General features: G+C 40.6%; 3 protein-coding genes across 3 annotated transcripts; all 3 read left to right on the top strand.

The window, feature by feature from the left end:
• The first annotated feature begins 452 nt into the window (after window positions 1-452).
• Window positions 453-4053, top strand: LOC141778361 (uncharacterized). Its single transcript, XM_074652581.1, has 2 exons — window positions 453-742; window positions 2333-4053. Exons 1-2 carry the CDS (start codon window positions 724-726, stop codon window positions 3826-3828), a joined length of 1515 nt encoding a protein of 504 aa, XP_074508682.1. The 5' UTR covers window positions 453-723; the 3' UTR covers window positions 3829-4053.
• Window positions 4054-6243: 2190 nt separating this feature from the next.
• On the top strand, window positions 6244-9349 carry rrp15 (ribosomal RNA processing 15 homolog). The gene is made up of 5 exons (XM_074652605.1): window positions 6244-6402; window positions 7639-8045; window positions 8161-8258; window positions 8346-8532; window positions 8696-9349. The coding sequence occupies exons 1-5, from the start codon at window positions 6366-6368 to the stop codon at window positions 8843-8845; spliced, it is 879 nt and encodes a 292-aa protein (XP_074508706.1). The 5' UTR covers window positions 6244-6365; the 3' UTR covers window positions 8846-9349.
• A 145-nt stretch (window positions 9350-9494) lies between these two features.
• On the top strand, window positions 9495-16669 carry LOC141778377 (syntaxin-12-like). The gene is made up of 10 exons (XM_074652608.1): window positions 9495-11300; window positions 12310-12451; window positions 12540-12609; window positions 12706-12805; window positions 13675-13812; window positions 13976-14019; window positions 14558-14657; window positions 14739-14811; window positions 14924-15006; window positions 16577-16669. Exons 2-10 carry the CDS (start codon window positions 12352-12354, stop codon window positions 16667-16669), a joined length of 801 nt encoding a protein of 266 aa, XP_074508709.1. The 5' UTR covers window positions 9495-11300; window positions 12310-12351.
• The last annotated feature ends 2043 nt before the right edge of the window (window positions 16670-18712 follow it).

An 18712-nucleotide genomic window follows, 5' to 3' on the forward strand; every position in this document is an offset into this window, starting at 1 on the left:
TATGAGGAAAATAAAGTTTTTTTGAACATTACAACGTCTAAACATGTTCTAGTAGAAACACAGGAATAGGGTGACAATGTTTTCAAACCTCCAAACCGGAACCTTTAAGTGTACGCGCTAATATGCAAATATGCACGCAACTAGGGATTTTCATAATTAACCGTTAACCGACATTAAGCATTTTAACCTATTAACTCTATCAGTTAAAAAAAAGCAAAACATAAATTAATAGGGAAATAAATAAAAACTCAAATAAATGTAAACAGAAAAGAATACATTGGAAGATATTTAAATGTGAAAATTAATGAATACAAAATAAGTAATTTGTCACATGAATAAATACATTTTTATAATTATTATTTTTTTAATTATGTGCATATTCATTTATTTTCAAATCAACCCACACATTTATTTGATAACTGAGGGTTTCATTTCTACATTTCTTTATTATTTAATTTATTTATTTATTGCGTTATTTATTTATTTATTATAATGGCAGCTTTAGTCTTCCATACAGGATCACCTGGAGGAAGGCTAAAGAAAGGACAAACCGATTGTGGGTGTGTCCTGTATGGGCTGCTGTCACACAAACAAAGAAAAAGAAGCACTTCCAAACATATTTAAGACTCAACAGGTGCTGTCGACTCCCAACAGGTGTGGAGAAAGCCTGACATAACTCCAGGGGAAGAGGATTCATCAGTCCACTGCCCATCTCAGAACAACATGGCACAGATGAAACCAGGTAAAGACATGTACACTTTCATTCATCTCTGTGTCAATGACTGGACGTTGCATGTATGCTTGTGTAAACTAGTAGTGTAAAAGTGCTTCTCTTTGAGTTTTTAAATTTGAACACCTGTCCTCATCACACTTATAAAGGATTTTTTACTCACAGCTTCCTTCAAAAGTAAGCTGGACAGTCATTGTGTTTATTTGTTACTCGACTAGTAGTTATATAATAATATACAGTAATAGTAGCCCTGTCACTGAAGAGCACCTGATTTTGTAATTCAACATCACCAGCACCGAGCTTCTTGACCCAATGCAGCACTCCCTGTCTTTTCTTCATCATACAGTAAAGTGTCGGAGTCCCATGCAGAGTGTGGAGAGATAGGAATCATGGCTGCATGGTGTTCTCTGCTGGTTAAACCTGATCAACCAGTCTGTTGAGAGTCTCTGCAGGCTCTCGTCATTCATGCATTACAGACACGTGGTGACTTTAAATTTGAATGAAGAAATAGAAACTCTGCTATTCAGTATCATTAGAAATTAAACCTCTGTCCAGTCCTTTAAAGGGACTGTTTGTAACTTCTTACACGTATAAATCATACGCTGTTCAGACTCAGACTCCAACACAAACGACACGGAAGCACCAAAACCTCTTGGTTGTATCTAGTGAAGCCCGTCTGTTAAACAGTGTTGGCCGCGGTCGGAGGACGCGGGGGAGACCGTAGCTTTGGTCTCCAGGACCGGAGTCTCTGCTGTACTCTGCTCCACTGCCTGCCTTCACTCACACACCGTGCTCGTTCTCGCTATTTCGTTCCACTCTCAGGTGCATGCGCGCACACTCCACACTGCAGAAGAGTTAGTTTAGCTCTGAGAATATCTAGTGAATGTTCAGTGGACGTTTGTGCAGAAATAACTGTTGCAGCTCCTCCAGACCAACAGAGGTTTCCCGTGTCTTGTGAAGTGACGGGGCTCCGCAGAGAGAAACGTTATCGTCTCCGACCAAAACTCCGGCGTCTCCCCCGTTCCCTCCGGCCGCGGTTGGGAGGCTGAGGCAGGAAAAGCCAACACTAGGATCAGCATTGATTCATGGAGAGACCTTCGTCTGGTCAGCTAACATTACTGCCAAGCAGCTGAAATATAGAGTGATATTGTGCTTTTAGCTGACGTGTGTCGCCTCACTGTGTTGAGCGATGCTCGTTCATGTCTATGTAGAGCGAGCACAACAAGAGCAACAGGACGCTGACTTCCGTTGACTTAACGGCCACAGGTGAAGCTGTTAACAAGACATTCTGATTCTTACAAACAGTCCCTTTTAAAGGTTTTACATTTCATGTAGTCCTGAAGAGCAACTGTACAAAAGAAAATATCCTTTACTTCATTATGCAAAAGAAAATCAAATAAATCAGAAAAATGTACAAAACAGTAATATTAACTTATCATAAACAACACACCGTGCTAAACAAGTTATCAAAAATATCCATTATAAAATATCCACCTTGGAAAAAGAAACCAAGTAGCTGAAGTTCTATCTAACTATCACAACATCACATGAAATACCACTTCTTCTTCAGTGGTTAACGGTTTTGTTCTTGCCATGTTTCAGGAGCTAGGAGCCCGTTGATGGAGGTCGCTGTGGGTTTCGCACTGGGAGCAGTGGGAGGCTGCATACTGGGAGCCACAGAGGACCCAGTGGACAGGACCCTGGCAGCGCTGACTGCAGCCGGTCCACTTAGACCGGTGATGGAGGAAGTTGGGACAGTGGGTGCTCTGGGGCTGGGGACCCTTATCGGAGCCACAGCGCTGACCGCGGCGATGACCTCAGTAGTAGCCGGTGTGATTCTGGCAGCGGCGGTAGCTTCGGTGTTTGTGGCCACAAGAAGCTGCGGCGCCTCCCACGTGAACTCTGTTGGCTTGTGGGCAGCAGCGGGATTTGCCGGGGCCTTCGGGACCACTCTCAGTGGAGCCACGCTCGGGGTCGCCATCGAATGGATTGTGAAGAATTGTGGCATGGTGGGCCTTCTGTGGGCGTTAAGCATTTTCACCTTGATCAAACCGCCGCTGCACTTTGTATTCAAGCTCCTCTGGAAGCAGGGAGAGGCCTGTTGCACTCTGGGATCTGTAGTCTGGGACAGGGAGAGGAATCGCATTGAGACTGCAGAGTTGCAGCACAGGCAGAGAGTGGCTGGGCAGATGGAGGAGAGGATCCGGACGCTGGAGAACGGAGGCAGCGCCGGTGGGACGGAGCACATGACGACGTGGGCCGACGAGCGAAGGCTGAGAGAAGAGATAGAGAGGAAGAAAATGGAGAGTGAAGAGGCAGAGATGGAGCAAAGAACCATCCAAGACTGGATCAACACAGTGGTGATCAAATATGTGGACTTCTTGGCTTTCTCGGGGATACCGATGACAGTGGTTGCCATAGTAACATCAGGGTTTGGGGTGTTTGGCTATGGAAGCCACCCGTCTGTGTTAATAGTGCTTCTGGCTTTGGTTGCAGTCATAGGCTATTTGCTAATGAAATCTTCTGACTTTAAGTTCTGGATGTTGATAGGATGCATGGGGATGCTCGCAACGTTCCTCATCGCCATGCTCACCCTACATGCCGGGCAGGAGGTCGTGACGAATGCCGCCAAGATGCGAGCGGCAGGGAAGGGTCAGTCCAGAGAAAACATCAGCGCTCGTATTAACCGCCAATCCTCTCTGGAGGCTTTGAACGCAGCTTTCTTTGTGGCAAAAGTGTGTGAGTTGGGTCTGGGGGCTACGGTGGGGGGTCCGCTGGTGAGACGAGCAGCCGGAGAGGTGAAAGTTATAGCGGGGGCGGCTTTAGTGGCGGGGGGCTTACTGGCAGGAGTGGAAGTTTTAGCCCCGGTGCTGGGAGAAGGGGGGAAAGCGGGGGCGTTGCTGGGGGTGGTGGGGGCAGCAGGGGTGTCCGTGGGTGCAGCGGCGGCTGTGGCCAGCAGGTCGTCCTCATGGCTGGGAACTTTGGGAACGATAGCAGGGTTGGTTATAGGAGCCTTAGCGATGGGAAAATGGCATATTGTCAACATCGGCCTCCAGGTGCCTGTGGCCTACGTCTTCGCTATGACCAATCCATTTTAACATAACACATGTCAGTGTGTCATTTGCATCAGTTGCCTGTTTTGAGTTACTCTACTTTAAAGGATAAGTGTGGTTCATATATAATAATAATATCCCATGTGCAGCAGAGCCAAACCAACAGTGAAAGTATCCTATTACACACTATTGTGTGTGTATTAAAGCCTGATATCTCTTCTTCCTCTGTGCCATAGAGCTCCGTTGTTGTTAAAAACATTAAAACACATCAATGAGCCTCGCTGTGTCACTGGCTGACATGTTCCTTCATCACCATGAACACACACACACACACACACTGGAGTTTAATCTACACCGTCCTGCTGCCACTAATACTCACTACAGCACCAATTAGGGATTAATCCGCCTCTGAACATAGTCCAGAACAAAGTCACTATTTCCTCCTGTTTGAGTAACGTTTTAACCAGCCGCTTTAGGAAATGACTTTTTGGCTGGACCGCAGAGGGCCAGCTCTACAAACAGAAAGGTCTGTCACTGACTGACCGAGTGATGAAGTTACCGGATTGGTCGGCCAACTGTTGGCGTTTCCTCGTTGGCCGTTGCTCTTTCAAAATGAAAAGGCGGAGAACAGTTCTGTGTTTACGTTTTCTGGGGAGCGTGTCAGCGGTTCAATGTATCATTACATCGTGCTGTTGTTTATGTTCGTTTATACGTTATGTTGTGCTTCGTATTGTTTTACCGTGCATTCACACCAAGCGCGAAGGAAATTTCCCCTTGCTTTCCTCCAATTCCTCCATCAGCCATGGAAGAAATAACCACTGTTGCTGCTTTGTACCTGTTGTGGAAGTCACAGATATGTCAGAAAATCAAACGCCGTCGTGTCTGGGTTCATAACGTCACCCGGTGGCGAGCTGTATTCACATACAGTACCATTGCACTGACTGTATCTCGCAAGCCACACAACGCTACTGCGAAAAAAAATAATAACAATAATAATACAAAAAACTGATCAAAATGATGCCGAAATAACAACATTATGATGCAGATTAGTAAAAACTCTGAATTCATGCTTTGTCGGGTTCGGATCGATCAGTGCCAGAATATGCAGCTGCTCCATTAACACTCAACATAACGTCATCTAGGAATCAATACGGCAGCAACAACGTCAGTGATGACAGCGGGAATATCTCAATGCTGATGTATATATTGTTAAACACCACTTATATGATGAATGCTTTTGATACACATGCTTTAATAAAAAACTGAAATACTTTTCACCTTGTATAAAATGTATAATGTACTGAATGTCATTTGCTTCATTATAAGTTCTCTTTCAATCAAATATTAAGATATAAGTGTAAAAAACTCCATAAAACATAATAGACATGACCACTGACTATTTGTGTAACAATTTAGCCACAGATTCACATACTGACCAGATACGGTCCAGACATATACTCGGTTTTGACCGAGTTTTGTTTTACTAAACCTAACCAAGCAGCTTTGTTGCCTAAACCGAATGACGTAGTTTTGTGGCGTTTTTTTGTTTTGTTTTGTTTCAATTTACAATGTTAACCACATATTTAAAACTGTTTAAAACTGTGACAATAATCCGAAATGTAATAGAGAATGGAGTTTTTAGTAATCTTACCAGTTAACTAGTAAGGTCAAAAAGGCTTTAACTAGTTAACTATATATATATATATATATATATATATATATATATATATATATATATATATATAAACTGTAAAAGGAACAACAAGAAAAAATAACAGATGCCAGGGGATAAACAGCTTACAAGTACAAAGCCAGGGAAAATAAACATTTAGATAAATATATTAAAGGAGGTGCATAAAGTTACCGTCTTAATAGCTTTTTTGTTTTTGGAGGAGAGAATCAATGTATTGTTTGGTTTCATGTTCAAATACAGAAAATGAAGGTTTAGATTTACTAAATGTGGATTTATGTATATGAAATTTAGCTAAGAGAATAATGAGATTAATAATATAATGTTCTTTGATTTTACTGTTACCTTTATGGAAACCAAACAAAACATTCTCTAGACATAGAATAAAATCAGGGTCAATATTATCAATAATGAATCTACTCAAGTCCTTCCACAGCCTGTTGCTATGGTCACTCCACAGCCTGTTGCTATGGTCACTCCACAGCCTGTTGCTATGGTCACTCCACAGCCTGTTGCTATGGTCACAGTGCCAGAATAGATGAAGAAGAGTTTCTGGGAGTACATCACAGAATGAACAGTTTACACTGATGTCCTGTTTAAACTCAACAAGATAATGACTTGCTGGATAATATCTGTGAAGGATTTAAAACAATACTTCTCTTATTTTGTTTGTCAAAAGAAACTTATAGGGTAGAGCCCAGAACTAGTTAACCATAAGGATATAAGGAACAGGGTGAAATGAAGTGATGACCCTCTTGTCCAGTAGGTGGAGGTATTCACCTTTAAGCTGTTTATGATCCGCCAGTAAAACCGAGAGGAGAAGAAGAAGAGGAGGAGGAACCTTCGCTGTTGTAGTCGTGCTCCGCGGACACATTTCAGTGTAACACCCACGATGGCAGCTCTGATGAAAACACACGTGCAGATGTCTGGTGAGTTTTTATTTACAATTCAATCATTGTCTTCTTTAACCGTACAGATATAAACTATGTATCATATATATAGATAGTTAAAGTGACTTCATTCAGTGTGAGATGTGAATGTGATCAGTAGATAATGTAGTCTAGCTCCAGTCCTGTCAGCTGCTGAGCTTTAATACAGCTAAAGACTGAGAACAATGCAAAATGAACACAAGAACAATGAACACAAGAACAATTTAATTACAGTTACAATATTACAATATTCTAGGTTAGAAATTCTGAATTGGTCTTGAGAGTTGAAAACGCAGGCCGAAGGTGATGTTCCTAGTTTAGTAGCTGTAAGTAAGGGATAATGTACCACGGTCTTGGTGTCCTAATGTGGTATTCTGGAGGGATTATTGATCATGTTTATAAATTCTCCAGTGGTAAAAAAATGGTTAAATTTAGCACCAAATCTGTGGAACAAATGATATCAACCCACAAATTGCTGCAACAACTTGTGAGACATGATAGAGCCTGAGGATGAGCATCATATACAACTGGTTCATGACTCTGCTGCCAGGCTTCTAATGGGCACTGATAAGAGGGAGCTCATTACAGCAGTCCTGGCATCATTGCACTGGCAATTTAGAATTCATTTTAAAATTGTATTACTCACTTTTAAAGCACAACTTGGTCTGACCCCAGAATACATAATGGATCTCTTAACACCCTGACATCATCTGATCAGCTACTTCTTGCTGTTCCCAGGTCCAATTTTGTGACAAGACATCAGGCTTTTGCTGTCAGAGCTCCCAAACTCTGGAACACAACTTCCTATAGAGACACGATCATCTAACTGTTTTCACTTTTAACAAACTTATGAAAACACATTATTTTAGGATAGCATTCCTATAAGTAGAAGGGTATAAATATATGTATGTATACATCTGTTTCTGGACGCATGTGTACATTTATACACATTTATGTATATATATATTGCATATTTGTTTTATCAACTTATCCTACCATTTTACCAATTCTATTATTATTATTATTATTATTATATATACTTCTTGTCTTCTGATAATTAAGGTTTATGTGAGAACAGATTATTGTGCAGATTTCCAAACCTAAGGAATTCAGTATTGTTTTTTTTTTTACCCATCCCTCTTCTCATAATTGTGGTGGACCATCAGTAATGGTAGAAGTGTAGTGAAGCTGGTAGCAACAGAAATCATCATTTTGTGTTTCTTTTTTGTGACTCAGGAGACGATGCACAGACTCCGCTTGAGGACAACAGTGACCAGAGTGACTCTGAAGGAGGGAGCAACGAGGATGAAGGGTCAGATGATGGAGCGAGTGATGGAGGAGAAAATGACGGAGATGGTGAAGGAGGGAGCGACGACGAAGGGTCAGATGATGGAGCGAGTGATGGAGGAGAAAATGATGGAGATGGTGAAGGAGGGAGTAATGGGGAGGAGGCAGAGAATGAAGATGGAGGAGAGGATAAGGGGGGAGATGACGGTAACGCCAACGCCGGGTGGGCAGACGCCATGGCGAAGATCCTCGCAAAGAAAACCCCCGAGAGCAAAACCGGTATCCTGACGAAGAGCAAAGAGCTGGACAAGATGAAGGAGAAAGAAAGACAGGAACAGCTGGAGAGAAAGAAACAGGTAACGGGCACGGTGACGGAGTGACACTGGTTTGACAGATGGTTTTTGCGTGATGTTGTCCAGCATGAAAGGTTTGGGGTCTAAAAGTCAGGATTTCTTTGTGTCTGTCGATCAGGTTGACAAGAAGCGAGCGTGGGAGATGATGTGCAGAGAGAAACCTGACGTAGTGAAGGACCGTGAGACTGAACGAGCTCTACAGAGGATCTCTACCAGGTGTGTGAAGCTTTTCCTATTTAACGTTCTCAGAAACCTAAAACCAGATATTCCATTCCTGATTCCAACATCCACTTTTCTGTTCAGAGGGGTGGTGCAGCTGTTCAACGCCGTCAGGAAACACCAGAAAACTATCGATATCAAGGTGAAGGAAGTCGGTGGCTCAGAGAGGAAGAAGGCCAAGTTACTCTCTTCTGTCTCAAAGAAAGACTTCATCGATGTGCTGAGGACGGAGGGAGGCAGCAGAGTCACCGGCAAGACGGAAAAGGACACTGTAAGTTCAGTGATGTCTTATGTTCTTTGTTCTTTTACGTTGCTGTTTTATATTGCAAAATGGGTCAATACTTTCAATACAGTCTTTCTAACTAACTGTGATTTCACTGAGTGATCAGAAGCATGCACTGAACCTAAAGCAACTTGTGTGTGTGTGTGTGTAGGCTGCTGCAGCAGAGGAGAAGCCCGCCTGGAGCGTCCTCACAGACGACTTCATGATGGGAGCCACCATGAAAGACTGGGACAAAGACAGTGACGGAGAGGAGGCTGATGCACCCTCAGGCGGGGGGGTGGAGGAAAGTGACTCAGACTGACACCGATCCATACAGACTGAAGGGACTGTGTACAGCAGGCTGTGATGCCTTCAGGGACATTCTGGGGGAAAAAGAAACCCTGACTGACCTACAGAGAACAGCTTCAGCCTCAGGAGCATCCTGCACATGTCTGACTCTGGAAATGAACACATGGGAAGATAATGTATCAGGCCCCCCTCCTCCATCCTCCTGATCCGTTTGTGGACTGCATAAGGACAGAGAAAATCTGAATATTGTTCTTTACTGATTTGTATACGCAAGAAAACATTTTTATAGAGAGAAGTGAATGGTTAGTGACTGTATGCAACATTCTGTACCTGAAGACGTGAAAAGAACGTGGAGACGGGATGTAACAGACATCGAGCCTGGTGGAACAAAAAGAAGCTCCTCCAGCATCAGTTTTGTCTACATACTATTTTATTACTCAAAGACCTTTGTTGGTGTGAACTCTGTAAATAGGAATGTGTTGTACGGTGCTTGTTGAATAAACAGCCCATTAATGAATCACCGTCGGTGCTCTGTGGTCTTTCTGTAGACTGGACTTGTCTGATCATACTGTAGCTCTCAGCTTGTGGCTCTTAATGTTCAGTGTTGAGATGGGAACAATTACAGCAACCCATAACTCTTTGAACAAACATATGGCATGTGTGAAACTCCTAACCTATCCTTTAAAGCAGCGGTTCCCAACCTTTGGATCGGGACCTCGACAAGAGGTGGTCAGATCCAGGAGTTTGTGACAGTCAACAGGAAAGGAGAGCAAACAAGCAGTTGTACTTTGCTTATATTTCAGACGGTCCTTGAATCTTTGCTGTTTTCTTGTGAATGACCTCCTTATACCTCTTAAGGCCCCTAAAACTTATTTAAATACACGTGTGGAACACAACTTGAAGACATGTGCGTATGACAGAGGGTCACACATCGATGGCTCAGAGGTATAAGATATGTCGGGCTTTAGATACTCACACAACACTTATTAGTAGGATCTTGATGTCATTTGATGACACGAAGAAAAATCTAAAATATCAGTAGACTTCATCCTTTAAACTGATTGACTGTAATGTGGTAGTGGGTGGCATATCCCACATGAATCCATTAGTATATTAATACTTTTCTAAAAGGTTTTCTGTGCTGTAAAGAGTGGAATGTTCAGGTAAACTAACATTTTTTATAAATTATATAAGAAAGTAGAGCTAAGTAACCTAGGCAACTAGTGTGGTAATAATAATAATTTACACTTGTCAAACTTAAGTGCAAAGTTCTTTCCAGATTAAAAGATTTACAGAATAAATAATGAAAAAAATCTGAATCGCATGTTATCCCAGGAGACGCCTCGCTTCCCAGCATTGGACACTTGATGCGCTGCCACTAGACAACACACTCAGCTCCTGATTGGACGAACGCTTTCCCTCCGTGGGCTGCTGCTCCCAGCTTCCAAACCGTAAACAACATGGCAGCTTGTTTGGAAACTGTCTGCTCTCATTTCACGAAAATTGTTCACCAAAATGTGTTAATGAAAATTTTGAGGCGAGAAATAAACGTGCAGTTGTTGAATCTGTCTTTATTTTTGGATCGACAAAGTTTATTTTAAAAGATTCTCGGGAGTTTCGAGAGGCGGCGAGTCGCGTCGGACGCCCGTGATTTACATGAGGTAGACTAGACCTCAACTTTATGCAAGTGAGGAACGGCCAATGTGATGCTCCGTCTCTCTAATTGCACCGCCACGCTACCAGAATGCATTGCACAGCTGATTACAGAGACAATGAATGGGAAGCGTTGAAAGGACGGGACCCGTGGACACGTACCGTTACTGTCGTTAACTTACCGGCCACAAGTGTCGCTTGTAAGCAATTTCTGATTCTTACTTTGAGTCCCTTTAAGTTATTAGTGGCCTACTATAAATTAAAGGGATAATGACAACGGGCCAATATTGCCTACAAATCTGAATGTAGACTACAATAGTTCAAACAATAATCAAAGCTCATATTTACAACAGTCATCACAAAAATAAACTCTATAACAGAAGACATTTCTGCATTGAGGCCTGCTGGTAATTAATGTGTAATTGCAATTATATGCTAGTTCTTTTTTTTACCCCATATTACTCTGCAGTCACATGCACAGCTGCACACTGCTGCATTTAAGCTTATTATTAGAGTCAGTGTGAAAGTCATGGGACAGGCACGGGATTACTCCAAGAGATAGCCTGCTGCACTCGGCCCGCTGGCCCATCACACTGATGTCTACCGATCACAGAGGGACGCTCCGGGGTTATCTACTAGATCCTTTATCGGAAGCTTTTTAACAGTAAACTATAAATGACCTCACTGAAACTGTGTCAACCACCTTTCCTACTGACAGTGAACGTGTGACATCGCAGACGGACTGGGTTTACTGTTCTGACATAGAAATATTAATCTGGAGCAACACACACTGTCGACGTCAGCTTCACTGCAAAGTAAGATATTCACATTGCTAACATCTGTACCGACATTAAACAGCTGTATAGAAACACTGTGTAGGCTGAGACCGACCGCTACCTGTTATCTGTGGATGTAAAGTTTTAAAATGTTAAAGGTATACAGCAGCTGTTTGTGACTTAAGTCTCCAGTGAAAGGCGGGTTTAATCTCGTGTTAGCAGACTTTAGTCCGTGTGGTTGAGGAGTTGTGAAATTAAAAAAAATATAAATTTATCTCTCATGGATGGAAGTTTGTCACCACTTTTGTGAAAATGGAAGATGTGAAACCAGATTTTACCGGCTCCAGACTACCTGTTAATGCATTGATATATAATACATGGTGGAATTTTTCCTAAATACATTTACTCTACTTGTTCTACTTTACTTAAAGTGCATTTTGAGTGCTGTACTTGAGCATATAGTCCAGGGGTCAGCGACCTTTACTATCAAAAGAGCCATTTTAGGCAAAAACAACAAAAACAAAATCTGTCTGGAGCCGCCATACATTTGAGCATTATGATGAAGGTAACACGGTTTATATTCTAAGTATATAGTATATAAGTCTAATGCAGTGAGGGCCAAAGAGACAATGTACGTCGGAGTATTAGGGCCAGATTGAGGGGAAAAAATCGGAGATTCCAGAATAAAGTCATAACTTTCCGAGAAAAAAAAAAATAGCACGTAAAATTACTACTTTATAATACGACTTTATTCTCGTAATCTCAGATTTATTTTTTTACGCTATTTTATAGTTTTCAAATTGCTTTTGTTTTTAACAGTCCATAACCTTAACATATCTTATGATAACATAAGAGAAGGAAAAGCAAAAACTACCACATAGTCTATTTGTCATAAATAAAACAGACAATCTGCATACTAATCAAATAAGAATCTCATCAGCTCTGTGAAATATGATGCACTGATATAGATGAGACTACTTAACACTAAAGTAGTAAAACCTAAAACTGTAATTAACTGAACAATAATTGAATGTGTAACTGTGTTCAGGTTGTGTTCAGGAGTGAGTTCCTGAGCGGTGCTACAGCCAGGATGAGTGATATGAGCGCAGACAGCAGCTGGGCCCAGCCCTATGACTTCAGCAGCCTCATCCACACATGCAGCTCCAACATCCAGAAGATCAGCCAAAACAGTGAGTGCAAGAAAACAGCCTCTTCAAGATTGATAGTAAACATCTCTACATCTGCATGTTTACTGAGGTGGTTCTTATCTCTCCGCAGCTGGTCAGATCAAAAATCTCCTCAACCAACTGGGGACGAGACAGAAAACCTCCGAGGTCCAGGAGAGGCTGTAAGTACTGGTCTGGGATCATCAGTATCCCAGGTGATCTCACATATTATCTTTATTTGAGCAAAGTGTGAGGTCTCAGCAGTGTTCCCCCTGCAGCCAACAGCTCCAGCACTACACCAACCGGCTGGCTAAAGAAACCAACAGACACCTGAAGGAGCTGGGCTCACTGCCTCCACCACTGCCTCCATCAGAGCAGGTCAGCATATACAGTAGAGGCTTTTGTCACTATATCAATCAAACTTTATTGTACGCTGGAGCATTAACATTACCCTTCATTTGAATCATAGTAAGGTCAGAGGCCCATATAGCTGAAATACAGCATGGAAAGCTTATTTCATGGTCAGATTAGTGTTTTGGAGGTGATACATCAGAACTGTGGACAGCTTCAGGATGGCGAAGGAGGTAGAAGGGAAGAAAAGAGAGAGAGAGAGAGAGACACTGACATTTCATTAGGCCAGAGTTTCTGATCTGACACCAAATCCATGCACAATAATTACACATAGACCAGGGGTCAGCAACCTGCAGCTCCAGAGCCACATGCGTCTCTTCAGCTCCTCTCCAGAGGCTCCCCGTGGATTTTAAAAAATGGAAATGAATAACTGTCTTTTGTTTACAGTTTCATTTTTATTTATCATTGTTGTAGGTCTATGGTACGTTATGACTTTATTCTCGTAATATTATGACTTTATTTCTCGTAAAGTTATGACTTTATTCTCGTAATATTACGACTTTTTTTCTCGTTAAGTTATGACTTTATTCTTGTAATAATACGACCTACAACAATGATAAATAAAATTGAAAATGTAAACAAAAAACAGTTATTCATTTCCATTTTTAAAAACCCACATGGAGCCACTTGAGAGGAGCTGAAGAGACGCATGTTGCTGATCCCTGACCTGCACGTACATTATGGATAGTGTAAATTAACAAAGTGTGGAAATAAAGCCAGTGACAGCTCTCACACATTTGTGCAGAACTGATGTGCTCAAGTTCAGGAAATTACTGCTTTTATATGACAACAATGAAATGATCGTTATTCTTTCCCGTCTTCTTTCTTTCTTCCAGAGGCAGCAAAAACTGCAGAAGGAACGTTTGATGAACAATTTCTCTGCAGCCCTGAACAACTTCCAGGCGGTGCAGCGGAGGGCAGCTGAGACGGAGAAGGAGTCCGTGGCCAGAGCTCGAGCTGGATCCAGAGTCACGGTGAATACCAGGCTTTTCATTGGACGAGGGCCGTTGAGGCTTTACAACCGATAACATCAACGTCTTAAACACACCGTAATGGATTGAATAACTTCTAATATATATACATACTTGATGTAAAAGTGAGCTGCTGTTGATTAAACTTCTTTGTTATCGTCTACAGGGAGACGGAGGCAATGTGAATGAACCGCTGGTTTCATTTCAAACGTAAGTTTCTGCAGTGTGTTTTTAAATATTTTACCTTCAGTCCATTTTCTACACGGCATTTTGTTCTTTACCAAAGCCACAGCAAGGAGGCCAAAATCTGTTCTGTGAGTGACTGCACACTGTATTATCAGTACAGAGCTATTATTAAGACAAACACCAAACAACAACATGAACTGGTGCTGTATTTTATGTGTATTCAAATATAAATGATGTCGATGTAGATGTAGATGTTGATCTCGAATGGTTAAGGTTAGGCATTGATCTTGAATAGTTAAGGTTAGGCATTGATCTTGAATAGTTAAGGTTAGGTATTGATCTTGAATAGTTAAGGTTAGGCATTGACCTTGAATAGTTAAGGTAAGGATAGGTTGTCGGGCAGCGAGTCTCGCCAGAGTTTTTGCAGATCTCAGATCAGATTTCACGATTTGGGGGTTACCTTCTAGACACGACCTCTAGACGTCGGCTCAGCACCTTTTACCTTTAACCTCTTTGAATGCTACTTTGACCCGTAAAAAGTTGGACCTGTGTTATTGTGTAGGGAAGATGAGTGGGGTCAGAGCCAGACCCTGGAGCCCACCATCACAGAGGAGGACCTGGATATCATCAAGGAGAAAGAGACTAACATCAAACAGATGGAGGTACCAACCATATCCCACAGAAGCAGGAACACAATGTAATACTGTCACTATAGTTAACCCTCTTCCTCCTGTCCTCTCCAGGCCAACATTATGGATGTGAACCAGATCTTCAACGACCTGGCTGTGATGATCCACGATCAGGGAGAGATGATCGGTAAGTAAGAAGAGATTCAGGTTAGCGTCGAGTCGATCCTTCACACGTGTCATTCAGATGTGAGAGTGCATGTCTGCTCACCTTGAAGCTCTTCCTGTGTTCTGATGAACAGACACCATTGAGGCCAATATGGAGCGTGCTGAGGTCCATGTAGACAGAGGGGCCATCCAGCTGCAGAAGGCAGCCTATTATCAGGTAAGTGGACAAAATAATGGAAACACTACATGACAATACATTTGCAAAGCCAGCTAAAGATGCAAGTCATAAATAAAAACAAATAATCCACAATATTTTCAAGCATGTTAAATGAAGGATAAGTCTGGTAATGTTTTACATTCCATGCAAATACCAAACCAACAATGAATTGATTTTATTGCCTGCAAGCATTGTCCTGCAATGGGAAAAACTCACTAGAGCACCAAATGTGAATTCATCCATCACTGAAAGTAGTCCCCAACAAATGCAGTATCTCCTCCTGTTAGAGCGTACCTGCTCTGACGTTCACAGGAACAGTATGTGTTCATGGTGAGACTACACCACCTGGTTGAGGTTCAGGATATACAGTCAGTCAGTCAGACAGAGATAACCTGCATCAGTTTCGGTGAATAAACCCGGTTCCTGTTCAGTACATCGATGTTGATCTGGTGGCAGGACACACCACTGCTCTCCGAACCTTTCCACACTGAAAATGACCCTGGCTCCCTGAAGAAATGGGTGCAAAGGTTGGAAAACAACACCACTAAAATGCAGATTACCGGAGATGCTAGGCTCAAGGCATGAATGTTGCACAAAGCGGGAGAACAAGTGCATGATATTTACAATACATTAGCAACAGACGATGACAAATATGCCGACATGAAGCAGGAGTTAACTGGATACTTGAGAAAAATGTCCAGTACCAAGTGTACGTTTTCAGAAAAGCCATGCAGGAACCAGAAGAAAGTTTGGACGGTTATCACACGAGACTAAGGATACTAGCTAAAAACTGTGAGTTTGCAATTGTCTAGGCAAAGATCAAAACGCAAATCATACAGAGCTGTGCAGGAAAGCAGTGAGGGAGCCTGACCGGTCCCTCGATGAGCTTCTTGACCACGGAAGAACACTTGAACTGTCTGAAATGCATTAGAGCTCCAGTTAACACAGTGGATCAAAAGTCTGTGTAGAAACATCAAAGACCTTGACAAAGTAAGAATGTGTGTCGACATGCAGCGAGCTAACACAGCTATTAAGAGGGAATGCCACATTCCTCCCACCGTTGATGACATGATGTGATACACATCAGTTGAATGGAGCAACTGTGTTTTCCAAACTGGATCTGAGAGCTGGATACCACCAGCTAGAGCTTCATCCAGATACATCACTACATTCACCACTCACCTTGGATTGAGGCGCTACAAAAGGCTGATTTTATATTTATTTTTTTATTTACTCTGGCAGACTGCTGCCCGGGTCGGCGCGAAAGTAGTTAAAATAGTTGTGTTATTCAAAGGTTTACGTCTTCAGTAGGAAAAAATAGTCTTAGAGCTGAGAGACACAGACAAGATAGGGGAATGGGAAAGTATTGAGAGACACACTAACATATTTTGGAGTTGGATATTGTCATGTGATTTGTTGACAATAAGAAAAATGAAGGATAACATGCGGTATACTAGGATTAATAAGTTTAATATGATGTCCTGTCCACACCAGGTGTTCAGATGCTACCACTGTCATGATGATGCAGTTTAGTTGAATTTGATCTGACGTGATGCTTTGTTGTGTGCAGAGGAAATCCCGGAAGAGGATGTGCATGCTGACCATGGTGATGTCGCTGGTGCTCACCATCCTTGTCATCATCATCTGGCAGGCCATCAAATAAGAGGAGAAGCACACCTTCAAGTGACTTCCAATGAATGTGTTTGTGTGTGTGCGTGTAAGCGACAGACAGACAAATGAACCCAACATTGTAACACAGAAAAAGCTATATTTTCCTCCTCTTAAACTCATAAATAAATACATACATTTAAAACTAAATCTAAAATAAAAAATAAATAAATACATGCAAAACATCAATAAAAATAAATGCACAAATAAATAAGTACATTATAAAAAAAATCATAAAAATAAATACATGAATAAACAAAAGTGGAAATTAAACAGAAGAGTAAATAAATAAGGGAATTAATACAAAGGTAAATACATTTTAAAAAAAGCTAATTAAAACAGAAATATCAATTTATGTCACAATTTATCAATTAATGACTGCATTTATTTTTAATATTATTTTTGCTACTTTTAATGGCATATTTATTTATTTATCGAGTCATTTATTTATTTATTTTTTATTTTGCCATGTTCCGTCCTCCATACATGACGGCTGTGCACGCACAAAAAATGTATCTCGAGGAGGAAAAGTGCTTTAGCTTACTGTGTGTGTGTGTGTGTGTGTGTGTGTGTGTGTGTGTGTGTGTGTGTGTGTGTGTGTGTGTGTGTGTGTGTGTGTGTGTGTGAGTGAGTGAGTGTGAGAGAGAGAGAGAGAGTGAGACAGCTGTATGTGTGCATTAGTCTGAGTATGATAAATTAACCCTATACATTCCAACACAGAAGTACAGTTTTCTTCAGTGTGTAGCAGGTAACCCTGTGGTGTCTGGATATGAAGGTGTATTCCTGATATAAGGAGTGTCTTACCTATGAGCCTGTTAAACAGGATGTTAGTAAACAGTTTGTTTAACTGGATCTGCCCACCTGAAAGAGAATTTAATACAGTTCCACCTGATGAAGTGCTGCAGTTGTCATGTCTCTTTTTGTCCACCAGAGGAGAGCTAAGCATGTTGAGAGTCAGCAGGATCTGTTCAACAGACACCAGAGGCCTGGCTTGTTCCACATACTATACTATGAATGTTTTTTCATACATTTTTTTTACATACTATACTATGAATTTTTTTCATTACATTTTTTGACATACTATACTATAACTTTTTTCCCTGAAATGTTTTAATATATTATACTGAGTTTTTTTCTATGGAATTTTTTGACATAACTTTTTTTTATGAAATTTGTCAACAAATTTGAGTATGAACTTTTTTCATTAACTTTTTCGACATAATATACTGACTTTTTTTCCATGAAAATTATCGACATACTATACTTTGAATTTTTTTTCATGAACTTTTTCGACATACTATACTATGACTTTTTTTCATGACATTTTTTAATATACTATATTATTACTTTAATTTATTAAATTTTTTGACATACTATACTATGACTTTTTTTCACATATTTCTTTAACGTACTATACTATGACTTTTTTTTCACATATTTCTTTAACGTACTATACTATGACTTTTTTTCACATATTTCTTTAACGTACTATACTATGACTTTTTTTTCACATATTTCTTTAACGTACTATACTATGACTTTTTTTCACATATTTCTTTAACGTACTATACTATGACTTTTTTTTCATGAAGTTTTTTAACATATTGTACTATGACTTTTTTCCCAAGAAATTTTTCGACATAATTTAGTATGAATTTTTTTCCATGAACATTTTCAACATACTATACTATGACTTTTTTTCATGACATTTTTTAATATATTATACTGAGTTTTTTTCTATGGAATTTTTTGACATAACTTTTTTTTATGAAATTTGTCAACAAATTTGAGTATGAACTTTTTTTCATGAACTTTTTCGACATGATATACTGACTTTTTTTCCATGAAAATTATCGATATACTATACTATGACTTTTTTCATGAAATTTTTTAATATACTATACTATGACTTTATTTTATGAAATCTTTTGACGAACTATATTATGACTTTTTTTCTATGGAATTTTTTGACATACTATATAATGACTTTTTTTCACACATTTTTTTAACATACTATACTATGACTTTTTTTCATAAT

The sequence above is a fragment of the Sebastes fasciatus genome, chromosome 12, assembly GCF_043250625.1.
Source record: "Sebastes fasciatus isolate fSebFas1 chromosome 12, fSebFas1.pri, whole genome shotgun sequence".
In the NCBI taxonomy this organism is placed as follows: domain Eukaryota; kingdom Metazoa; phylum Chordata; class Actinopteri; order Perciformes; family Sebastidae; genus Sebastes; species Sebastes fasciatus.